Source organism: Bacillus rossius (assembly GCF_032445375.1).
Source record: "Bacillus rossius redtenbacheri isolate Brsri chromosome 9 unlocalized genomic scaffold, Brsri_v3 Brsri_v3_scf9_2, whole genome shotgun sequence".
In the NCBI taxonomy this organism is placed as follows: Eukaryota; Metazoa; Arthropoda; class Insecta; order Phasmatodea; family Bacillidae; genus Bacillus; species Bacillus rossius.
In genome coordinates, this window is record NW_026962013.1 from 7,037,514 (window position 1) to 7,060,894 (window position 23,381).

General features: G+C 38.7%; 2 protein-coding genes across 2 annotated transcripts in view; one reads left to right on the top strand and one right to left on the bottom strand.

Annotated features, from left to right (window-relative positions):
• LOC134542790 (transformation/transcription domain-associated protein) overlaps positions 1-23,381 on the bottom strand; it is a 139,569-nt gene that overhangs the window by 104,783 nt on the left and 11,405 nt on the right. Inside the window, 7 exon segments of the mRNA XM_063387317.1 lie at positions 1,328-1,638; positions 3,153-3,374; positions 8,494-8,624; positions 11,898-12,106; positions 14,168-14,329; positions 16,137-16,341; positions 21,430-21,665. Coding sequence (XP_063243387.1) covers positions 1,328-1,638; positions 3,153-3,374; positions 8,494-8,624; positions 11,898-12,106; positions 14,168-14,329; positions 16,137-16,341; positions 21,430-21,665 — 1,476 coding nt within the window.
• LOC134542792 (zinc finger BED domain-containing protein 4-like) lies at positions 4,108-7,502 on the top strand. The gene is made up of 2 exons (XM_063387321.1): positions 4,108-6,139; positions 6,273-7,502. The coding sequence occupies exons 1-2, from the start codon at positions 4,520-4,522 to the stop codon at positions 6,624-6,626; spliced, it is 1,974 nt and encodes a 657-aa protein (XP_063243391.1). The 5' UTR covers positions 4,108-4,519; the 3' UTR covers positions 6,627-7,502.

Consider the following 23,381-nt stretch of genomic DNA (forward strand, 5'->3'; position numbering starts at 1 on the left):
ATTTTTTTTACTTGCACCGTCATTTTCCCCACAGTACTAATGCATTACTTGCCCGCTTTATGTGATAACATTTCCTGTAATTAACGTTGCAACAACGCTGCACTTACTAACAAACCATCAGAAAAGTTTAGACAGAAAAATAAAAATTTATAGCGAATAGTATTAAGTTTATTGATTATACGTTACTGTATGTGCTTATGGACATGGCTGCTTTATTTGCCAATGAAAACAACTTGCATTTTATTTGTGCCATTTGCGATGGTGAACCATACGGCCATGAACTAAAACTTTGGTGACGTGAACATGAAAACTAAGTTCATTTTGATATTTCTCCCCTTTAAACTTTAATGTATTTGCATGAAAATAGATTTGAATAATGGTGTTTTTATATAAACAAATAGTGAATTACCGAGCCCTTATTAAAATAAATTTTAAAGCAATGTACCAAATACCTGTCAATATGGAATTTTCATGCATGTTCGGCGATGTTCGTTTTAACTTGGCAGCATTGAATTTCCAAACATTGCATCTGAATTATTTTTCCTAACCGTAAACAATCGTGAAAATAGTTGTGTTGTTTTAATAGAATTATTTCTGATACAAAATTCTGCAATTATTTGAATGTTAACACGTGATTATTAACAATGACCATAAATGAATTATGTAAGAAAATCTCACCATAAAAATTTGCTTAATGTTTCCCCATCATAGAGAGAATAAAAATTATTTTTTAACACTTCCTTCTTTTTTTACATTTTAGCATTTATTTCCTAGTCCCGTGAGATATGCGAAAACGAGGTTCTACTGTACTGAAAACACAACATTCCCATCCTAATTGATGGCCTAGTTCAAACAGAACCTTGCATAGGCTCTACGCTTTTTTATAGTGTGTATGACTATGCACTAAAACAACATCCAAAATAAATAATTTTTTAGTCTGGGTGATGGCACATTGGAAAATAAATTTTTCCCCTCTAATTTCTCCCACAAAATAATGTACATATTACTTAACATGTTTCACAAAAATTTCACAAAAAAAAAAAAAAAAGGTTCAATGCATTTCAAAATAAATAACAGGTGGGGAACATATTCTGATAGTGGACGTTGGTTCTTAGTGTCGAACTTTTAAAGGGAGTGCCCTAGAGAGCAGCCGGATCATGGCAATGTCCACCTCGTGTTACTGTTGGGGGAGGTCTGTCCGACCCCATTAGTGGATGCTGGTTGTTAACGCGAGCTTGAAACGGGAGTGGCTCTAGAGAGCAGCGGGATCACGGCAGCGTCCACCGGGGGGAGATCCGGGACGCCGAGCCGGCCCCCGGGCGCTCACTTGTTGACGATGTGGTGCAGGTGGGGGCGGAGCATGTGCTCGTTCTTCTGCGGCAGCTGGGTGACGCTGCCGAACACCAGGCGGAAGATGCGGTAGTACAGGCCGCTGCGCTCGATGTTGTGGCCCATCTCGCCCATGTGCCCCAGCAGGTGCTCCACCATCACCTTGGCGAAGACGGGCGACGTGGTGGGGTAGGACAGGAACGAGCTCACCAGGATCTGCAGCGGCGGGTTCTGGTAGATGCGGTCCACCACGAACTCGATGGTGGCCGAGAACAGCTCCTGGAGGCTCTGCGAGTCCAGCTTCGTGAACTGTCCCGCGAGACATCACCGAATTAGATCTGCGTGCTCTCGGCGACACAAGAAAGTCTAATATTTTTTTACCAGGATCTCTAGTGATATGCAAAAATTAAATCAGTGACTTTTCGGTTTTACATGACTTTGTATTCGCTAGGGACAAGTCTAATTTCTCATATAAAAACCAGTAATTTTGGTGTTGTTGTTTCAATTTTTTTTATAAAATTATGTTTGTTTATAACTATAGCATTATATTAAACAAATATGGCACTTAAAAGATTTTGACTAATATATATTGCACTCTTAAAAATAATTTTTAGTAAGCATGTTTAAGTATTAGGAACAAATAAAATAAATTGGAAAGTATTTGCATGTTTGGAAAATACGTGATAGCATAAAACTTAGTTACTAATAACAGTTGCAAGGGGAGGGGGGGGGGGGGGGGGGGGGGGGGGAAGAAAAATGTTTCAATTTTTTTTTTTGTACATAAAGTTTGATACAAATTTTCTGCTAAATAAATTACATTTATTGAATTTATTACATTAACAAATTAGGTTTTAGTGGATTTTAGTTCATCTTTGGTTATAAATGCTGATTAATTTTATGATTTTAGTTGCATTTTGGTGCTTTGAGGTGTATTAACCTGCATTTCATAGTGTATATGTGCTTTTCGGTGACATTTTGGTTTTTATCCCAATTCACTATATAATTTTGTCTCTAGTAATTGCATGTAAATTGAAGTAAATAGTAGCAAATGATAAATAAGGCCTAACTGCATGTCTGCATCGATGTCATTAGGAATGCTGAAGATAAACGTGATGAGACTGTCAATTTGATGGAGCGAATGGGTTGTGGAAATAGGAGTGCACTAGTTCATTGCAAAATATACATTTCCCCCTAGTGAAAAAATCAGGTTTGACCTTGTCAAAAATCGAACCTGGATCGTCTCGGTAGAAGAAGAATAATTTAAACCCCCCAAACCAACTATGGAAAACTTATGTAGCTGAATGGATGAGGTTTTAATGTGTAAAATATTTGCTGCTTTTTAAGCAGAAAATCTCAGTAAGTTAATTTCTTAAGAGGCCACTCCAGTGTTTCAGGGGCACTACGCAACCCACGTTAACCTCATAAGATTCAATGTTATTTTCATTTTTCTTATAACTAATTAACTAATATAGATTTTTCAAAATGATGCTTGCTTGATATGTAAGACAACGATGCTCTTATCAAAGCCCCTTTCTTCAAAAACGTGTATAAATTATGGTTTTGTACTAACCTTTACTAATATGCATAAGTGTATCGTCTAGGTTTGAAACCATAATTTTTTGCACGTTTTTGAAGAAAGGGGCTTTGATAAGAGCATCGTTGTCTTACATATCAAGCAAGCGTCATTTGCGAAATCTATATTAGTTAATAAGTTACAAGCAAAATGAAAATGGCACTGAATCTTGTGAGGTTAACGCAGGTTGCGTAGTGCCCCTGAAACACTGCAGTGGCCTCTTAAGAGGTCTTGCACGGAAGCCACTTGCCACACCCGACAGGTGCTCCAGAACTTCCTTCTCCTCGTACTCCGGCCGCGGTGGCACGGAGGGTACCACCCTCTGGTTGGACAGCATCGCGCCCATGACGACAGGGGTCGTGCTCAGGGTGAACACGTCCATGGACTTCATCGCCCACTTCATCACGCGGATGAACACGGTCGTCTCCCTCGGCTGGAGCAGCTTCATCGAATTCATCTCCTCCCCGGTTCCCTGAGCACGCCAAACATATACACATATACACACACACACATACATATAGGTATGTATGTATTTTGCTGTCAAGACCAAAACCATTAAGAGGGAAGAGATGGGAACAGACAGACGCCATCTCGGTTTCAACAGTTATTAACGCTGTAACTACGGTTTACTGTTTATCCTGTAATATTAATATTACGATTTGCCTTTGTTAAGACACGATCACACATCAAGAGATTTTTGACATTACACAAAAATTTTTATTGCAGTTGTGGTAATCCTAAAAAATAACTTTAAATTTAGGGATGGGAAAGTCGATCCGTCGATTCTTCGATACCCCGATTTTTTGATACATAATCGATAATCGAGGATCGGCGAAAATCACCGATTATTAAAATTCTGCAGGATGTAGACGTAAAGTGCTGCCTAGCAGCGGTTCATCGCTGTCGTTGCAGTAATTTTAGTCAGTTTTACAACTAAATAAATAACCATAAACGATATAATAAATAATAAATGAAATATAACATAGCTTACCACAGCTCAGTTGCCACAATCCCGTAAGCGGGAACGGAGGTTGGCGATTTCGTACTGTGCATTTAGGGTTATTTATTTATTAACGCAGTGTTATCGTATAAAGAAATTGTAGCCCAACTTTTACTTGCTGAATACACCCACATTGGTAGCCATGTGCACAAAATTTCAAGATTCTACTGAGAAGTGTGCCACGTTTTCTACGTTTCTAGTGTATTTATTCACTTGCGTTGTTGCATATTTATTTTCGTCAATGATTTTTTTTGTTAACCAGCATTTGTCTATACATGAACTTTCACAGGTTTGCCAACTTCCGGTACAGATCTTATTCTCAATTACTTAACGATAAAATGCAAGAATAATGTGGCCATAGCCCGTAACATTTTACGAGTTACGTATTTTCCGTAATTTATTTAATAACAGTAAACATTAAATCACCAGTTAATTACGCAACTTAAACATAAAATTTCAATGGACGTTTTTGAAACACGTTTTCATTCCAGTAAGTTACCAGTACGGCAACTGTAGAAATTTTCTTACATGCTTTTGTTTCCAGTGATGCTTCTTTGTTTGAATGTTGGGTAATGTTAGCGCAATACGAATAGTAAAATAACATTTTTATTTACGTGATGTCTAGTGAAGTGTGGAAATACTTTGTCATCGACCGACAAAATTCTGGCTACGCAATATGTCAAATCTGTAAATGTACAATCTCACGTGGCGGTAAATCTAAAACTACAACAAACATGAAAAAACATCTCGAAAACAAGCATGGGAGTTACGTTCATGAGACGAAGAAACAAAGGCTACATTCATCGGAATTGAGCGAGATTGAAGAAAATGAAATAGATGATAGTTCAGCACAAAATTGTTCTTCAGAGACAACCTTGCCATTGTCATCAAATTCAGATGTTAGGCCTACTGCTACTGATTCATCGAGAGGCAGCGGTTCAGTGTCCCCGAGGCATGCTGAGAAAGTTGGCCAAACGAATATTTCATCAAGAACACCAAACCAGTATAGGCTAACTCCTAAAAGTCAATACCAGCCTACATTACAATCATTTATTGATAAAACTGCACAATTCAAGTCCACTGATCCTCGTGCAAAATCAATAACTCAGCACATAGGTAGAATGATGTGCTTAGACAATCGTCCTTTTAGCATGGTTGAAGACAGAGGATTCACAGAATTTGTCAAATTCCTTGAGCCTAGGTATGTTTTGCCCAGCAGAAAACATTTTTCAAATACTGTTGTACCACACATGTACCAAGAATGTAGGGAAAATGTGAACAAAAAGTTGGACGAAGCTGAACATGTGAGTCTTACAACAGATATGTGGACTTCAACAGCCAATGACGATTATCTTGGTCTAACTGTGCATTTTGTTGATTCCAATTTTGTCTTGCAACACCTCAACATTGGGGTTATTCCCTTTCCTGAATTATCTCACACAGGGAACAATTTGTGCAATTTTATCACAGAAACACTTGAAGAATGGAAGCTGCAATCTAAAGTTGTTGCCATTGTAAGAGACAATGCCAGGAACATAACTGCTGGCCTAGAATCATCCGAATATGAACATCTGCCATGCCTAGCACATACCCTGCAGCTTGTTGTAAAGGAAGGGCTACTGAACAACAAGAATGTAAATAATCTGATTGCCAACGGTCGTCGCATAGTTGGCCATTTCAAACATTCTTGTAAGGCGACAAAAGAGTTAAAGAAGGCTCAAGCCACGCTGAAAATGAAAAAACATAAACTTATCCAGGATGAACCAACGCGTTGGAATTCATCTCTCCATATGCTACAGCGCTTACTTGAGCAAAAACAGTCTGTTTCTTTAGCATCAGCAACTCTGCAGTTACCTGTGACTTTTTCATCAGCAGAATGGAACCTGATGACAAATGTAGTAAACCTTTTAAGTATTTTCAACCATGCAACATTGGCTGTAAGTACTCAGTGTGTGACAGCCTCAGAAGTCATACCTATAATCAACAGTTCTACTGAAGAGCTAAGGAAACCAGCACCTACTGGATCAGGTGTACAGGGCATCAAAAATGATATGCTTGCTGCCATAACTTTGAAGTATTCTGATGTTGAAGAGAATATGTTGTACGCAGTTGCAACATTACTGGACCCACGATTTAAACACCATGTTTTTGTGCAGGACGGTAATGTCACAAAAGCGAAAGTTTTTTTGATTGAAGAAGCAAGAAAAACTATCTGTTTGAAACAACCTGAAACTGAGGTAAGTTAGGTGCTAATTTCCTTGTAATTCATTAAGTGTATTCTTATTTGTCTACTTCTGCTGTTTTATGTTGACACATTTGTTTGTTCATTTTTAATTTTTAATTTTGAAAATTTTGTTGCTTTTCTCTCAGTCTGTGCCGCAAACATCCAGCCAAGCAATGGAAAGCCATGGTATGTGGACATTTTACTCAAACATAATGAAGACTGCCCCAAGTGTAAGCCACATCGCATCAGTTGAAGATGAGATTAATGTTTACTTGGAAGAACCTATTCAAAATTCAAGTACCAACGTTTTCCAGTATTGGAAAGAAAATACCAAGTACCCATGTTTAAAAAAACTGTCAAAGAAATTTCTTTGCATTCCACCTTCAACTGTACATTCCGAGCGATTATTCAGCACTGCAGGACTGATTGTTGATCAGAAACGGAACCGTTTAGATCCTGAACGAGTCAAAATGTTGGTTTTTTTAAATAAGAATTTGTGATCTAATAAGAATTTAGGATCTAATAAGACTTTGTGATCTAATAAGATGCTTTGCCAGTTTTCATTTATTATTTTAAGAACTTTCAATTTTATTTTGTCAAAAGTGTTGTTTTTATGATATTTCACTATGTTGTCATTTATTTCAAAGGTATAAAGATTGAATTTGGTAGTTTCTGGTTTTTTACAATATTTTTAATAATCACAACTTTTTGTGGCTATTTAAAGTTTGATTGATAAATGTTAATGATTGTACATTTAGTAATTAATATACTATTTATTAAATTGTATTCCAATGAAATTGTTAGTATTTTGATGACTTTACGACAATTCACTTTTTATTAGTACTACTGACCTATTACTAAATTACGTATTCTCTTTTCAAAATTACATATTCAACTGGATTAAACATAATCCACATAAAAAATAATGCTTGCCCTACACATTACACATTACAGAATAGTAATTTCAATTTCTTTATTTCAAGTAATGTAAAGTTTTGTTTTATGTGTTAAATTTAATAGTATTTATTTATTATTTTGAAAAATGCTTTTTTAGTGTATTCAATAAGTATGTTTACTGATTCCATTGTAACTTATACTTCAATCCCGAAAATGAGAATCTATAACTTAACCTAATTGATTGGAATCGATAATCGATAAGAATCGATGATCGCAACAAGACTCGATAATCGGTATCGAATCGAAAATTTTGAAAATTTCCCATCCCTATTTAAATTAAAATATAATAATTCATTACGGCCTAAATACAGTTGAAAACACAATGGCATATTCCCATTCCTCTTTCTCTCTCAATCCCTTAAAACTTTTAGGGTGATTCTCGTAAGTGATACAGGCAGCAACTTTCCTTCATCTAAAATACATCTGCTCGCATGTACATATCATTGCAGAATAATACGAGGGTGTGTTATGCATGTACTAAAGTAGCAAAATATTATTAATTTTCTTTGAATTTGATTTAGAAATTACATAAAAATTATGATAAAATTTTGTAATTCCTTCGCGGCGTGGGTCGGCATCTCTTCTTTCTTGCATCACTGACATATTTGATTCCCTGGTATCAAGCTAATTACCGTTGCCTGTCCCAATCGACGGTCTTGATGTCATGCTCGATAATCGGTCACTACCTCTTCTAATACTTAGTAGTACCGGTTTTCTTGAAATATATCAATATTATTCCTGGTTTTCGTCATTCATTAATTACTACTAAAACTTTAAACGTTGATTCTTTGTTTCTATAATCTCAAATTACATGGAACTTATTAACGATGTATCTAACTCCCTAGGCCGTCGAACGAACAAACAAAAACTAAGCTTCCAAATTTTCAAAAAAAAATTAAAACATTTCAAGTTCCCTTGTTCTGAGCTCATCGATATATCGCTCGAAATCGCAAATAAAGTCTAAACGGAATATTACTTGTGGACTAGCCTCCAATCAATAATAATCTCTTAAGTGTTACCTCTAAGGAACAATAAATACGTAAATATAGTAACACCGATTTTCATTGGACAATATCAAATAAAGCATTAATAATTATTTTAATCAAGAAAGATATTTATAGAAAGTAATAAAATTAACGTCTAAGCTAGAGTGAAATATTCATAGAAAACAAAAATTGCAAATAACATTCAATATAAGGCAAAGATAAAATTACACAGAGAATAAAATTAAAGACATTTAAAAACAAATGTTATACTTCTATGAGTGCTTCACCAAGAACCTCTACAATACAAACATTGTTATTGCAAAGTGAGAAAATTATGGTCTCTTCAGGTTTGTATTATTGAGGTTTGACTGTACCCACAACACAAAACACTTTATGCTAGGCACAGAGTAGTGAATATACGTACTTGTACAAGAGCCCATGCGATGGTTTTTGTGCCACAAACTAAAGTCCTTACTAAATTACGACAGTCCATCACATTGTAGGTGTTTGTCTGGGTCGTAGGAAATGGAAATCTCGTCTTCTCTTGGTCTTTTGCTGAAAAAAAAAAATAATAATAATAATAATTTTAGAAATATAATAATTGTGAGTAAACAATATTATCACACATATTCAATGTCTCTTTTGTACAATATAAATATGTAGTTACTCATTCTGAATGTAGAAATGAGTGGAATTTAGTCACAGTGATCAGCAGAATAACTAATTTCTGACGGTGGGATATTCTGGGGGAAAAAAAAAAAATCAATATTTAAAAAAAATATATATATATTTATTTTTATGTAATAGTATTTATAACCGTTAATGTAAACTATCGACTTCAGCACCTACTTGGAAGTTCTTTAAGAAATTACCAGATAACAAATTTACATGCTCTTGCTCCCCATCCCGATAAGCCGATATCTTTCCCGACCGAATCCCGTCTGGAAGTAAAAATGCCATTCCCGTCCACCTCTACTCCGCCTGGATACAGATTGGAAGGGTGAACTACTTCGCACTCTTTGCGATTAAATATTTTGATCAGAGATAGGTCCAGAACCAAATCTGGTAATGTAAACCAATAACCGACGGAGTGTTTGTTTTCCCACGACGGTGGCAGCGACCGAAACAAGAGTTGTGACCGCCCTGGCTAATTACGAGGATGCCAGGTGACAAGTCAGATTGTTTGTTTAACGCGCACATTTTAAAATTACAAAAATTTAGTGTTGAAATCAGGGAGTCCCAAGCTTTTTTCAGTTCACAGCACATTTAGTTTTAGTGTTTTGTCTCGGGTCTGGTTGAAATATGTAGGGTAGACGCAATCTTGCTAGATGAATAGTGCATGCGAAGACATGACTTCAGCTGCCGCCTCCCCCCCCCCCCCCCCCCCCCGACCCCGACCCCCCCCCCCCCCCCCCCCCAGGATCCTCGCGTCCTAGGCCGCAGCCTAATTAGCCTAAGGGTAGGGGCATGCATATTTCGCGATAAGATTCTGAGACTAGCTGAATGTTAAAACAATGCATCATCGTTTGTGTGTAATGATCGGATGAGTTTCTTTCAGGCGCACGTCGATTGCTAAACCACCAATCGCAGCTGTTCAGTGCAGAAGCAAACGCGTACCTGAGGGGCTCGGCCAAACGAGGCAACGACTTCTCTCGCCGACGGCCGCCCAATCACAAGGGAAAAAAAACAGTCAGTGCGGCTGTACCTTGTTGAAGACCAACAGGCGTTCTGATTAATTCGCGAAAAATGCCTGCCCCTACCTAAGGGTTGATCAGGCCCTGGACGGTGGTGGGGAGTGGCCAAAGAGTCCTGGACGGTGGTGGGGAGTGGCCAAAGAGTCCTGGACGGTGGTGGGGAGTGGCCAAAGAGTCCTGGACGGTGGTGGGGAGTGGCCAAAGAGTCCTGGACGGTGGTGGGGAGTGGCCAAAGAGTCCTGGACGGTGGTGGGGAGTGGCCAAAGAGTCCTGGACGGTGGTGGGGAGTGGCCCAAGAGTCCTGGACGGTGGTGGCGAGTGGCCAAAGAGTCCTGGACGGTGGTGGGGAGTGGCCAAAGAGTCCTGGACGGTGGTGGGGAGTGGCCAAAGAGTCCTGGACGGTGGTGGGGAGTGGCCAAAGAGTCCTGGACGGTGGTGGGGAGTGGCCAAAGAGTCCTGGACGGTGGTGGGGAGTGGCCAAGGAGTCCTGGACGGTGGTGGGGAGTGGCCCAAGAGTCCTGGACGGTGGTGGCGAGTGGCCAAAGAGTCCTGGACGGTGGTGGGGAGTGGCCAAAGAGTCCTGGACGGTGGTGGGGAGTGGCCCAAGAGTCCTGGACGGTGGTGGGGAGTGGCCCAAGAGTCCTGGACGGTGGTGGGGAGTGGCCAAAGAGTCCTGGACGGTGGTGGGGAGTGGCCAAAGAGTCCTGGACGGTGGTGGGGGGTGGCCCAAGAGTCCTGGACGGTGGTGGGGAGTGGCCCAAGAGTCCTGGACGGTGGTGGGGAGTGGCCCAAGAGTCCTGGACGGTGGTGGGGAGTGGCCAAAGAGTCCTGGACGGTGGTGGGGAGTGGCCCAAGAGTCCTGGACGGTGGTGGGGAGTGGCCAAAGAGTCCTGGACGGTGGTGGGGAGTGGCCCAAGAGTCCTGGACGGTGGTGGGGAGTGGCCCAAGAGTCCTGGACGGTGGTGGGGAGTGGCCAAAGATTCCTGGACGGTGGTGGGGAGTGGCCAAAGAGTCCTGGACGGTGGTGGGGAGTGGCCCAAGAGTCCTGGACGGTGGTGGGGAGTGGCCCAAGAGTCCTGGACGGTGGTGGGGAGTGGCCCAAGAGTCCTGGACGGTGGTGGGGAGTGGCCCAAGAGTCCTGGACGGTGGTGGGGAGTGGCCCAAGAGTCCTGGACGGTGGTGGGGAGTGGCCCAAGAGTCCTGGACGGTGGTGGGGAGTGGCCAAAGAGAACTGGATGGTGGTGGGGAGTGGCCAAAGAGTCCTGGACGGTGGTGGGGAGTGGCCCAAGAGTCCTGGACGGTGGTGGGGAGTGGTCCAAGAGTCCTGGACGGTGGTGGGGAGTGGCCAGAGTCCTGGACGGTGGTGGGGAGTGGCCAAAGAGTCCTGGACGGTGGTGGGGAGTGGCCAGAGTCCTGGACGGTGGTGGGGAGTGGCCAAAGAGTCCTGGACGGTGGTAGGGGGTGGCCAAAGAGTCCTGGACAGTGGTGGGGGGTGGCCAAAGAGTCCTGGACGGTGGTGGGGGGTGGCCAAAGAGTCCTGGACGGTGGTGGGGGTGGCCAAAGAGTCCTGGACGGTGGTGAGGGGTGGTAAAAGAGTCCCGGACGGTGGTGGGGGGTGGCCAAAGAGTCCTGGACGGTGGTGGGGGGTGGCCAAAGAGTCCTGGACGGTGGTGGGGAGTGGCCAAAGAGTCCTGGACGGTGGTGGGGAGTGGCCAAAGAGTCCTGGACGGTGGTGGGGGGTGGCCAAAGAGTCCTGGACGGTGGAGGGGGTGGCCAAAGAGTCCTGGACGGTGGTGGGGGGTGGCCAAAGAGTCCTGGACGGTGGTGGGGAGTGGCCAAAGAGTCCTGGACGGTGGTGGGGAGTGGCCAAAGAGTCCTGGATGGTGGTGGGGAGTGGTAAAAGAGTCCTGGACGGTGGTGGGGAGTGGCCAAAGAGTCCTGGACGGTGGTGGGGAGTGGCCAAAGAGTCCTGGACGGTGGTGGGGGGTGGCCAAAGAGTCCTGGACGGTGGTGGGGGGTTGCCAAAGAGTCCTGGAAGGTGGTGGGGGGTGGCCAAAGAGTCCTGGACGGTGGTGGGGAGTGGCCAAAGAGTCCTGAACGGTGGTGGGGAGTGGCCAAAGAGTCCTGGACGCACCTGTGGTGTCGGCGGGAGCCGGTGGCTTCTTGTCGTCCGCGGCGCCGGAGCCGGCCGTGCCTGCAGCAGCCGTCGCAGTGGCCGTGCTGGTGACGGCGGCGAGCGCGGTCAGCGTGAAGAGGGTCCCCGCGGCGGGCGGGGCAGGCGTCGCGGGTACGCTGGGGGTCCCCGGGCCGCCTGCGGACTGCTGCTGCTGCTGCTGCTGCTTGCTGCGAACACAACCCTGTTCACCTCAGGCTGTCACCGTCTAGCATTTTCAATATCATTTGTTACTACATAATAGATACAGCAAATGAAGCTCACTCACAAAAAATTTTTTGACGTGATAACCGTCCTATAAATCGACGAACGCCGGCTGCACGCACGAAAAATTTGTCACGTTCCGACCTGAGCCGAGCGTGCGAAAACCGGCCAAACCACCGTGCGCGAAAATCTTCTATAATATCAAACAGGTTGAGGCGGGCTTTTTAAATCTAATTGTTCGTGATTATATTTAAACAAATTATTTAAATTAAATTTGCATAAAACTGTAAATAATATTTGAAAATTAAAAAAGTATTATTTTTTTCATCAGTGTTTTCTTATGACGTTATCACGTAAAATTATCTTCCGTAAACAGAGTTTACAGACAACCCCCCCCCCCCCCCCCCCCTTTTTTTTTAATGAAAATAGTGTAACATGTTTAAATCAAAGATTCATTCATAAATTTGGATTTTTTTTACATGCAATATACTACCTAGTTCATACATGCATTTAATATGTAATAAATAATCTATGAATATGATTAAAAATTATTATATGCATTTTTATATTTATAAACATTTGGCTCAACAAAACGATTTTTAAAATTAATACATAACTATGTAGTTTAAAAAAATGCTTTGCCCTGTTTTTTTTCTTGCATTTTATTTAAGGCTAACTCTATTATAGGTCTGTGCGAATAATAGTGTTTTGAAGCGAATATCAAATACAATGATTACAATGTTCTGTTCGTAAAGTTGAACTGAATTGCAAATGTTTTTCTCTGCTAAGCTATATTACACTTATTTTATAAGATTCTGGATTAAAATAAAAAAAATAATCTATTAACGTTTGATCTGATTAAGTGATCAACCAACTGGGCCCTATAAAAATATAATTCAATGAAAAATATAAAATAACAATGATTAATATTAATACTGAGTGTGTATTCGTAAAAGCAAATGGAGTGTCCTTTTCCCCCCAAAAACCAACTTTAATAAAATGAAAACATATAAAAAATAATCCATGAGTGAATCTCAAGCATTTTGTAACACGCGAAGCTTCTCATCACATACGAAGCTTTGCATCACAACCAAAGCTTCAAATAATGTGAATAGCAAATTTCCTAGCGAAGTGAAATCGAATATTGAAAATTGCTTCAATTGATTCGCTTAGTCAAAGCTTCACACAGATCTAATGCGCACACGTGGTAAAATATAAAATACCGAAGCTCACCTGCTGATTGCAGCAATGCGCACATACTGTCTCCTGCTGAGTAAAGTATTTAGTGGTTAGCATATGCTGCAATGATGGTAGTTAACAGGATTTAACATTAATTCCTTTGCATTTGGGTCACAGTTTTTGTTGTCAGTTTATTTTAAGTTAATACCTACTTTTGGTTTGTAGTATTATTTATCATCAATATGGTGTCATCTAAATGTGAAATTAAGCAAAATTAGAATATATATTAGATGTACAGTTGTTTTTGGAACCGGTTTTAAAAACTCCCTCAATTTTTTTGTACTTTTTACTGGACAATATAATATGAGCATGAATTAAACTTTTAGTTGTTGGTCAGGGGTTTAAACAAAAAAAATTAAAAAAACTTACGTACCATGTACAATATCTAATTCACTATTATTTATTTTAAATGTTCTAAATATTGTCTAAAACTTTTGCCCGAAGCGAATTTATATGTAACCAAACATTAACTGCAAGAGTCTATCATTGAACTACTAAACATTTTTAAGCAAAGGTTTTTTTTTTAAATGGACAGTACATTCCAAAACATGGAATTCATGCAGTGACATTGAAATATAGACAAGTACGTATTTCACTGGAAAATAAAAATTCATAAAAAGAAAAAAAAAAAAAAAAAAAACTTTTTGTAGGTATAGCATACTATCAAATGTTAAAATTGTAAAAATCCTAAACATTATCTGAAACCTTTAGCTGAAATAATTTTTTTCAGACCATACTCAAAAGTTAATAACGGTGAGCTCCAGAAATGGACCAAGCCGTATTCCCACCTCTTGAGAACAGGCAACTGTATCTTGGAGACCGTCTTGAACTTGAGAGCAAACACTTCCATCAGTTGGAAAAGCATCTCTCTGCAGTGAGCAGCGTCAGTGTCCGACTTGATGATCGTCTCCGCGAACTTCATCACCACCTTGGCTGACATTATCTGGATCCTAAACACGGTTTCACATTTTATTAATAGTGTATATGTACTAATCCACATGGAGTTTTGAGACTCTGTATGACTATGCTTATGTAGAGACACAAAAAATGGTAGGTAAAGCACAAAGTCTTTCAAAATTATGCTATACAATAAATTTTTTTAAAAATCATAATACCTTCAACTAACATTAAGTTTTGTACAAAAAAGGACGTACATAATTGCTGCTTTTAGTATAGCAGTATATGTATTTATGAGAATAAAAACATCTTAAAACTAAGGTATAGTAACTGCCACAGGCAATTATCTTCCACCTGACAGACAAAAAAAAGTTTGCTTTTCACCTCACAGTGGCAAAAAAAAAGTTTTAGTCTTTTACAAGTGAACAACTGTAAACTGTAGGCAAAAATAAATGAATGTGGTAAGCTATTACTAGGGACACACATTGATTGCATCAGCGATCACACAAAACAAAGTGAAGTTTTTGTTTAGAGTGCTGGAAGACAACTTTTAAAATCATGGCAGTTTATTTTTTGATAAGTTTCAAAAGGATATTGAGGCTGTGCTATTTTTCTATAGGTCTACTTTTAGTTGAAATGATAATCCCTGTCTGCTAGTAAACAGAGGGACATAAAAAAAGGGTCAGGAATTGACACAAAGAAATGTTTTATTTACGTTCCCACACTTCCTGCGGGGAAGGAGGCAGGGGGGGGGGGGGCGTTATTTTTCCACACGTGTCAGCTGAAGCGTAAGGCATTGATGGTAGGGGAGGAGAGGACCTCGTTGCCTGCAATTTTCAAAGATGTACAAACCATTCACTTGTCACATGGGGCTTAACGTTAATGTTGAAAAGAGGTGTGCAAGTTGGTCGCTGGCAATATACCGTAGCGTTTTACCGGAAGTCTATTGTATTTCCATCGGAAAACGTTTGGCTGTTGTGCTTTCCAGTACCGGGATTATATTTACAGTTCTCAACGCCTGTTAATTTGCTGAGAATCGACGGAACCGAGATCCGAAAACAGAGACTGATCCATTACAATGTATAAATAACATAATTCAAATGGTATTTTGAAAAGAGAAATGTAATTAATTTAGTAAAAATTGATGTAAATGTGCAAAATAATTGGGGAAAACAACAACACTTTGTGCCTTACACTAAAATCACAAATGCATATCTATAGCCATTAATACCTTATGGCTATAGATACAACTTTGTTAAATTCAAAAAAAATTAAAACATAAGTGTTAAGACTTTAAACTTGAGTGATACACATTCAGTAGAGTCCCGCTAATCCAAACTAATCGGGGTCGAAATCTGTTAGGATTACCACATTTTCAGATTCTCAGTATAGTAATATTAATGCTACAGAATGTAGTAAAATACATCGCTATAAGCATACATAACACATCATAGAAATTTTTTTTTCAGAACAACTGGAAAATAACTGTCAATAACTGGGACACCATATCAAAAATAATTTTCTTTACACTAAATTTGTTCGGATAAGAAGGATTTTCAAATTACGTAGTGGGTTTTGGATTAGCGGGGTTTCTACAGTACTTGCATAGTTTGTATTTTCTTTCTTTCTTTTTTTTTTTAAAAATTTGTCGTTGACCTAAATAATACGTTTTGTACTCCTGAAACAAAAAAAAAAACAGAAGGAAATCTCTCTCACACACACAAACACACACAGACACACACCGCCCGCATTTTGCACTTCTGACCCCCCCTCACCCCCAAACAAAAACAAAAACAACAACAACAACAACAAGAAAAAGAACAAGAACGACGAGAACAGAAGGAAATGAATCGCGAGTACCCGGTGGGCAGAGTCTCGTCGAGCACGTTCCTGGAGAAGAGGCGGGCGCCCTTGATGAGCTCCGCCAAGGGCAGCAGGTTCTTGCAGTGGTGGATGAGGTCGGCCAGCATGCTGTACGCGAGGGGGCGCAGCGACTCGTTCACCGTCCAGCCCTTGCCCAGCATGATGTTGTCGTCAAACAGGCGGTCCATGTACGGAACAAACTCTGGACACACAAGTTCACAGCATTCATGTACAAACTCTCGAAGCACACAACGCACAATTTTACTACGTATGTAATTTTCTCTGAAAAGGTTTGTGGTCTGACCTTGAAAATCTCCCTTATAATGTAATAAATAGAGGTGGGCGGGAACGGCATTTTATACTTCGGGACCGGATTCTGTCTTGAAAGATATTGGATTTTCGGGATCGGGATCAGGAGCAACAGCGTTGAAATTATGTCACTTAACTTGGTATACAGGAAAAAAAAATTAATATCATCCATCCCATAAACCATTAGTAGCCCAAATGATTTCAAATTCACAAAACAAAAATATTGAACACATAATGGAAATTAAAACAAACCTCTTTTTTTTCCCCGTTCTCATTTCCCATAATTTACTTTCAATCATATACATAAAACTGCTTCGATGTTTCTGAAAGAAACACAGAAATTTATGGCTTAAATATTTGAAACCAAGATAAGAGTCTTTCAGTTACTTTGTTAAAAACTGAGTGTTATGTCGTTTCGAATCTGACACGTTAGGCAACATTGTTCATTGCTGCTCTCATGAAGTTCATTTTTAAACATAACCTAATGACATGGTAAAGATGTTTATGTTCATCAAAAGTAAAAACATATTATTAGAGATGGTGATTTATAGCACTTAAAATAATGACATTTAGCATTTTGAATTTGAAATTTAGCATTTTGTAGCATTTAAAAAACACAATTTAGCCAATTCTCTCATTTTACATTACTGAAGAAAAGTATATTTTTAAAAAAGAAACCGTTGCTTGCCGTTTTACCAACTTTTTTTCTTCAACCGACTTCTCGGTGAATATATTTTTTTTTTGCAGCCTGATTTCCCTCAGATTTAATGTGCTTTTCAAGTAAATAGTTTTTTTCCATTCCAGATGGCGATTACATAAATTGCGCATTAAAATATTCGTATCACTTTCCTATAACTGTTCACTTTTGTATTCATTTATGCGGTTGCGAATGGAAATGACGTTTCGTCCCATTTTTACCACGAGAAATAACAGTATACAACTAGGGGTGTGCGGGAATAGGTTTTTGTACTGCGGGAAATTTTCGGGAAAAATAAATTATTCCCGCGGGAAACGGCACGGGATCGGGAAAATAAAAAAAAGGCAAATTTTTAATTATAATATGAGAAGATGGCCATTTAAACGTATCTTGCAAAGTTAGTTGTTTATTTTTGCTGCTATTTCTTTTGTCTGCTTCACTTGCCCTTTTTTCAGCGGCGACTTCATATTTTTTAGCATCCTCAAACTATTTTTTTATAGCCAGACATGCTACCATGCTCGCATCTCAAAAAATTTTTAACACAACACACTTTGCCAGGGATTTACTGTCTGTCAGACGTTCAAAATACTTTCAAACACTTTTAGGTTTACAAGTAACAAGCTGATCGGTTGCGACATCCATTATTTTTAGGCTGCTAGTTTGTTTTAATATACAACGGCATCGAAAATAGGAACAGATACTTTGCACAAGCCTTAATAACGTAACGTCAGCCGAAAAAGCCCGCCAAACTAAACAGTAAACAACTATTTTTTTCTCCCAAAGCAAAATCATAGATGTTTAGATACTCGTGAGCAGTGGTGTAAAACTACGTGATTTCATATTTTTCAAAGTGCCAATACAGTTCTCTACATCGCCACTGCTATCACGTAATGAGAACGGTTACGCTTCGTTATGTAACGCAAGTCTAGTATTTCTTATATCTTTGGCGAAAAGGTTGGATTGCGCGTGTGTTTTGTTTGTGTCTATGGACACACAGTGGTTTTAGGTTAAGTATTCGATGGTGACTGCAATAACGTTATATAACTGACTATTCACATATCTTGAAAATTTGTACCCTTGAAGAAATATATTTATGAACGCATGCAATATTTAAGGTACTCCATGTACGTTTTTTATATTCCAATTAGATATGTGTAAACGATTATCATAATTCACTGCACACCACAGCTGTCGCTACGATCGGCATACGTTTAAAAGATGTTTTGCGTTTAAATAGTACGGAAACCCTTCAAAAATGTACGAATCCATACTAAATATTGTTGTAAAAACAGTTTGAATTGATATAAAACATTTTCACATGATTAGTAAACATTTGTAAATTTTTAAACAATTTCCCGAAAAATTCGGGAGTAATAAAATTCCCGCCCGGCATTTCGGGAAGCCTATTTTCCCGACTTTTTTCCCGAAGCGTCGGGATCCCGCACACCCCTATATACAACACATTCACGAGTATGCACGTATTTGTAAACACGCAACATTCCACAGACTACACAAGAACGCTGCTTTCACGTGAAACACAGCCAGAAAAGGGGACTTACAATTGTTAGCGCAACGAAGCAGAGATGTCGCAATATGGTGGCCTAAAAACTTGTACTCTGCAAGATGACGGATAATCTTCCAGCTAGTTGTTCTTTGCTTTGTTTACAAACGCGAGGCACGGATGGCCATTTTACATTCAATATTTACGAACAATAGTAGTTGTGAATGACGTGACAATAAGATACTTGTGCTGAATATGCCATAAAATGATGGTTTCTTTTGATACTGAACTGAAACAAAATACAATCGGTAAATAAATTGTGTAGAGTGAAGACGAATCTACGTTTTTTACCTTGATTTCACATTTATCTCGGAATAGTCTAGATTTAGCATTTTATAGCGGAAAAAATATAATTTAGCATATTTTAGCATCTATTTAGCAAAAACTAAAAATCACCATCCCTACATATTATTAAAAATGTGTTTCATCACATTTGAGTATTATATTAGATAGATTTTTTATTTTTATCTGCATTTATGAATAATGGTTGAATTATGTTTTACAGATACTATGTGTATTTTTCTAATATCTTTTTGCTTTCTCTGGTCAATACATTAGCAAAGTTGTGGTTTGTTATATAATGCAGATTGTAATGAAAATGTAAGCATATAATGTTTTTATAACATAAAAATTAGTTGCCGAAAAACTTACAATTAAAAAAATTAGTTTTCCCAAAATATTATCGCGAGGAAAAAAAAATTATTTTTCCAAAGTTCGGGAATGGCCTCTTTACCGACTTTTATCACAAGTTTTGGGAACCCGTCCACCTCTAGTAATAACCTATCAATTAGATTACATATAGTAGATTTTATTCTTCTCAACTATAGTTATTACTTTTATATAAAACAAATATTTTTGTTCTACTTGAAGAACTAACCTTTGTTATGAAATTTGTTTCTAATAAACAAAATTAACATTTTCTTAAGAACAAAATTCTATACAGAACACAAAAACTTCAACAAATATTTTCCATTAATTGAACAAAACTTTAAATTTACAAATTCTTTAAACATACTTCCAAACCATTCTTGAATATATTTTGTTAAAGAGATCTTAGAGAAAGTGTTACTCATGAATAGACTTTCATAATTTTGCAAAGACACCTTGAAACTGTGTAAATTGCCAACCCTTTTTTTTTATACAGGGAACTTCACTGCGGACTGGTGTACAATGTACACGGTGTATCTGAATGTTGGTGGAAAGTTTGGTAAATATCATAAAGACTTACGAACCTTATAAACTGTAAAACAAGGTTGTGTAATTTCAGTGCTTTACACAGTGATCACTAAAACATATTCTGATGCATTTTTTTTTTTAAACAATTTTACTCATATCTGTTTAGTTTAGTTAAAATATAATAATTAATTTATGAAGTTATTTCAAAAAACATTTTTCTTAGAAATTCAAAGTGATGAGAAGCATCATTTGAAATAAGAGCTGGAATTATCATTTGCATTTAGGCATTTGGTATTTTTTTCAGGTCACTTCCCATCACCTCTTATTCCTTAACCAAAATAAGTTGTTACTGCCTCATCTTCACAGTCATCTACGTGTCCATAATTATTTTTTTAATGGTATGCTTTAACCTCCAATGAAGAGAGAGGTGTGTATATTTTACATGCTCAATGTTTTTCAGAAATAAACATGACCTTCATTCTGCCACTGACCAACCTACACAATGGAGCACCCGTATCAGCATTCAATCTCACATGACAGTTGTCATTTCTTATGCCAACAGCCTGAATTACCACATCTCTGAATAATGTCAAGTTAATAAACTCTTCTATGAGTGCAGAACATCACTGCTTGTAAGATACACTCCATTTTCATAGTATTAAAAAAAAAATTAAAAAAAAAATCTGTAGCTTAGAATAAAGTAAGTTTGTAATATCTGGTTGGCCACAGTTCGGGCAATACTAAACTAAAATAGCAGGCACATGCGATTATATTACATATAAGAGTCAAAATCACAATAACTCTAACATTGTTATCTTTAAAAATTTGTGCAATGGGAGTGCATGACTTGATGTAAGTTTTTGGACATACGCCATTGCTAAGAACTTTTTCTGTTGAAGAAAAACTAAAAACTAAAATAAAGAAATAAAAATACCCAAAAAAAAAGACAAAAAACACACAAAATTAAGCAAACAATTGCTGTTGTCAACAAGAATATGAACACCACAAAATATATATTTTTGGGTATTTTTATTTATTTATTTATTTATTTATTTTAGTTTTTAGTTTTTCTTCAACAGAAAAAGTTCTTAGCAATGGCGTATGTCCAAAAACTTACATCAAACTCTAACATTAATAACTTTTATATACATATATAAAAAAAAAATAAGATATAAATGCCCCTCAATTTATTTATTTTTATCCCTCACTGTACCACAGTTTTTAGGAATTAGTGGCTAACTCATAATTACACTACCAAATGCACAAACCTAATTACTACCTATGTTTCCATTAGCTAACGTATTTCCCAGAAAAACTATGTTAGCTGTTTTTAGAAGAGACAGTAAAAAAAAAAAAAAAAAAAAAGAAAGAAATTTGTTTGAGAATTATTTAGATTTTTTATTTAAGAGTCTTCATAATCTAAATTCAGAAAAAAATTTCCTGTGTCCATTCTAACATAGAAAGCATTGCCGCAAAGTTTCTGATCTCGTGCCCGCAACCACGCGGAACAAGCAACCTGAAAACGAGAGCAGGACCACGGCACTCACTGATCTTGAGCTCGGTGGCGAGGATGTGGCGGGTGGCGATGAGCAGGTCCTTGCGCAGGTGCGCCACCTCGGCCGGGCAGAGCGCCAGCATGCCCAGCATGCCCTTCACCAGCAGCGTCGAGTGCTTCACCACCACCTCCTGGTAGATGCGGATGATGTAGGCCAGGAACGAGAGCGTCTTGATCTGGGCGGCCATGAAGTCCACAAACACCTCCTTGTTGAACAAGGGACTGGCCCTGCAAAGGCACGCGTTTCCGAGGAATAACTGAATAATAAATAAACAAACCCCTCCCTCTTCTCCTTCAACGACTTCAACCAGTCTTAGGGGTCGTCCATTAATCACGTGATGTTCTTTTAGCAAATTTTTAACCCCCCCTCTCCCCCCTAGTGATTTGTTGTGAGGTTTTAGATTACTACCACCCCCCCCCCTTCCAAAAAAAAAATATTTTTAAAAATTTCAGAATATTATCTTTAAATATAGGTATAATCTAATTTAACTCTGGAAAATTAAGCACAGTGATAAAAAAAAGTCCAGACACACATTAAGGTTGCAGGTTTATTCTCACTGGCATAAAAATAACAAAGGAAAGGCTTATATGTGATTTACGCATGTATTCGGCGCCAAAATCACAGTCTTTCTGGCGACTGGCAAGCCGAGCCGGGTGGTTCATGTTGCGGCGGGCGGGGATATTGTTGCCTGGCTACGGCGAGTCAAGGTCACGCGTCGCTTTCCGGTTTAGTAGAAATCGGGCGAAAAAATAAATACACGTGATATCTCTTTACACCCCTCCCCCCCTCACCCCTTGTGATATTTCGTGATTTTTCCCTCCCGCCTCCCTCCCCCCTTTCGAGCCTCACGTGATAAATGGACGATCCCTTATTAGGTACATATATAAAGATAAATTATTAGTATTTTTCATTGAACAAGTGATAATATTTAGAATAGAAAGGAATGCGCATATGATCTCAAATTAAGAAATGCCTTTTTTTTTTTCGCAACCTGTATTCTCGCATCCATTCAATGATACATTTTTGTGCCTCTTTTGACGGTTTATTCACATGTTGCCTTTCATAATACCTTTTATCTTTTTATTATTTGTAAGGATGATGTTAAATCGTGATCTCCAGACAAATAAAATTAAAGAACAAAAAAAAAAAACAATCTTAATAGATCATAAATTACACTTATAAAGTCTCTCTCACGTGTCTATCCAACAAATCATAAATTATCTTCCCATTTGACCGCTGGCGCACGCGTTGAGCGCGGCATCCCCCGCTGATGCACTCCCCTCCTCTACCGGTTACCCCAACCGCGCACCCGACTATTCCCCTCGTGTGATCGGGAAGTTTCGTGATCCCCGAAAGTTGTAGCCCCTCCAGCAAAGAAGTTTCCCTTCAAAGTGTTTCTCACCACACACAAATTCACCCATAAAAATTGGTTGTCTGTAAAGTTGGTTTACGGACGATTGTTTAACGTGACGTCATAAAAAAAATTGATGAAATGATTGCATACTTTTATGAATAAAATTGAATAATTATTATTGAATTATCACTATTTTGTATGGATACAAATAAGGAGTGAAATGAAATCTACAATTTAGTTGATAAATTTACTTTTATTTGCACTCATTAATTCAAATATGTTTATTACTTTAACGAACAGATTATTTTAACCATAACTTTTATACATGTTTGCTATTTAACTTCTTCCAATCTGTGTTATTCTGTTAAGGATAGGACGATGATAGGAAAAGTAGGAAACGAATGGGTAGTGTTTCAAGTTTAATGTGCCTCGAAAAAGTCAAATCGATGGTTGTTCCAATCGAGTGGAAGAGAGAGATAGATGCGGCGCAAGCGTACAATGAGTGTAACGGGACACAGCGTAACGGGACATTGTGCATAACGGGACACTTTTTCGTGCATGCAACCGGCGTTCATCGATTTATTAGACG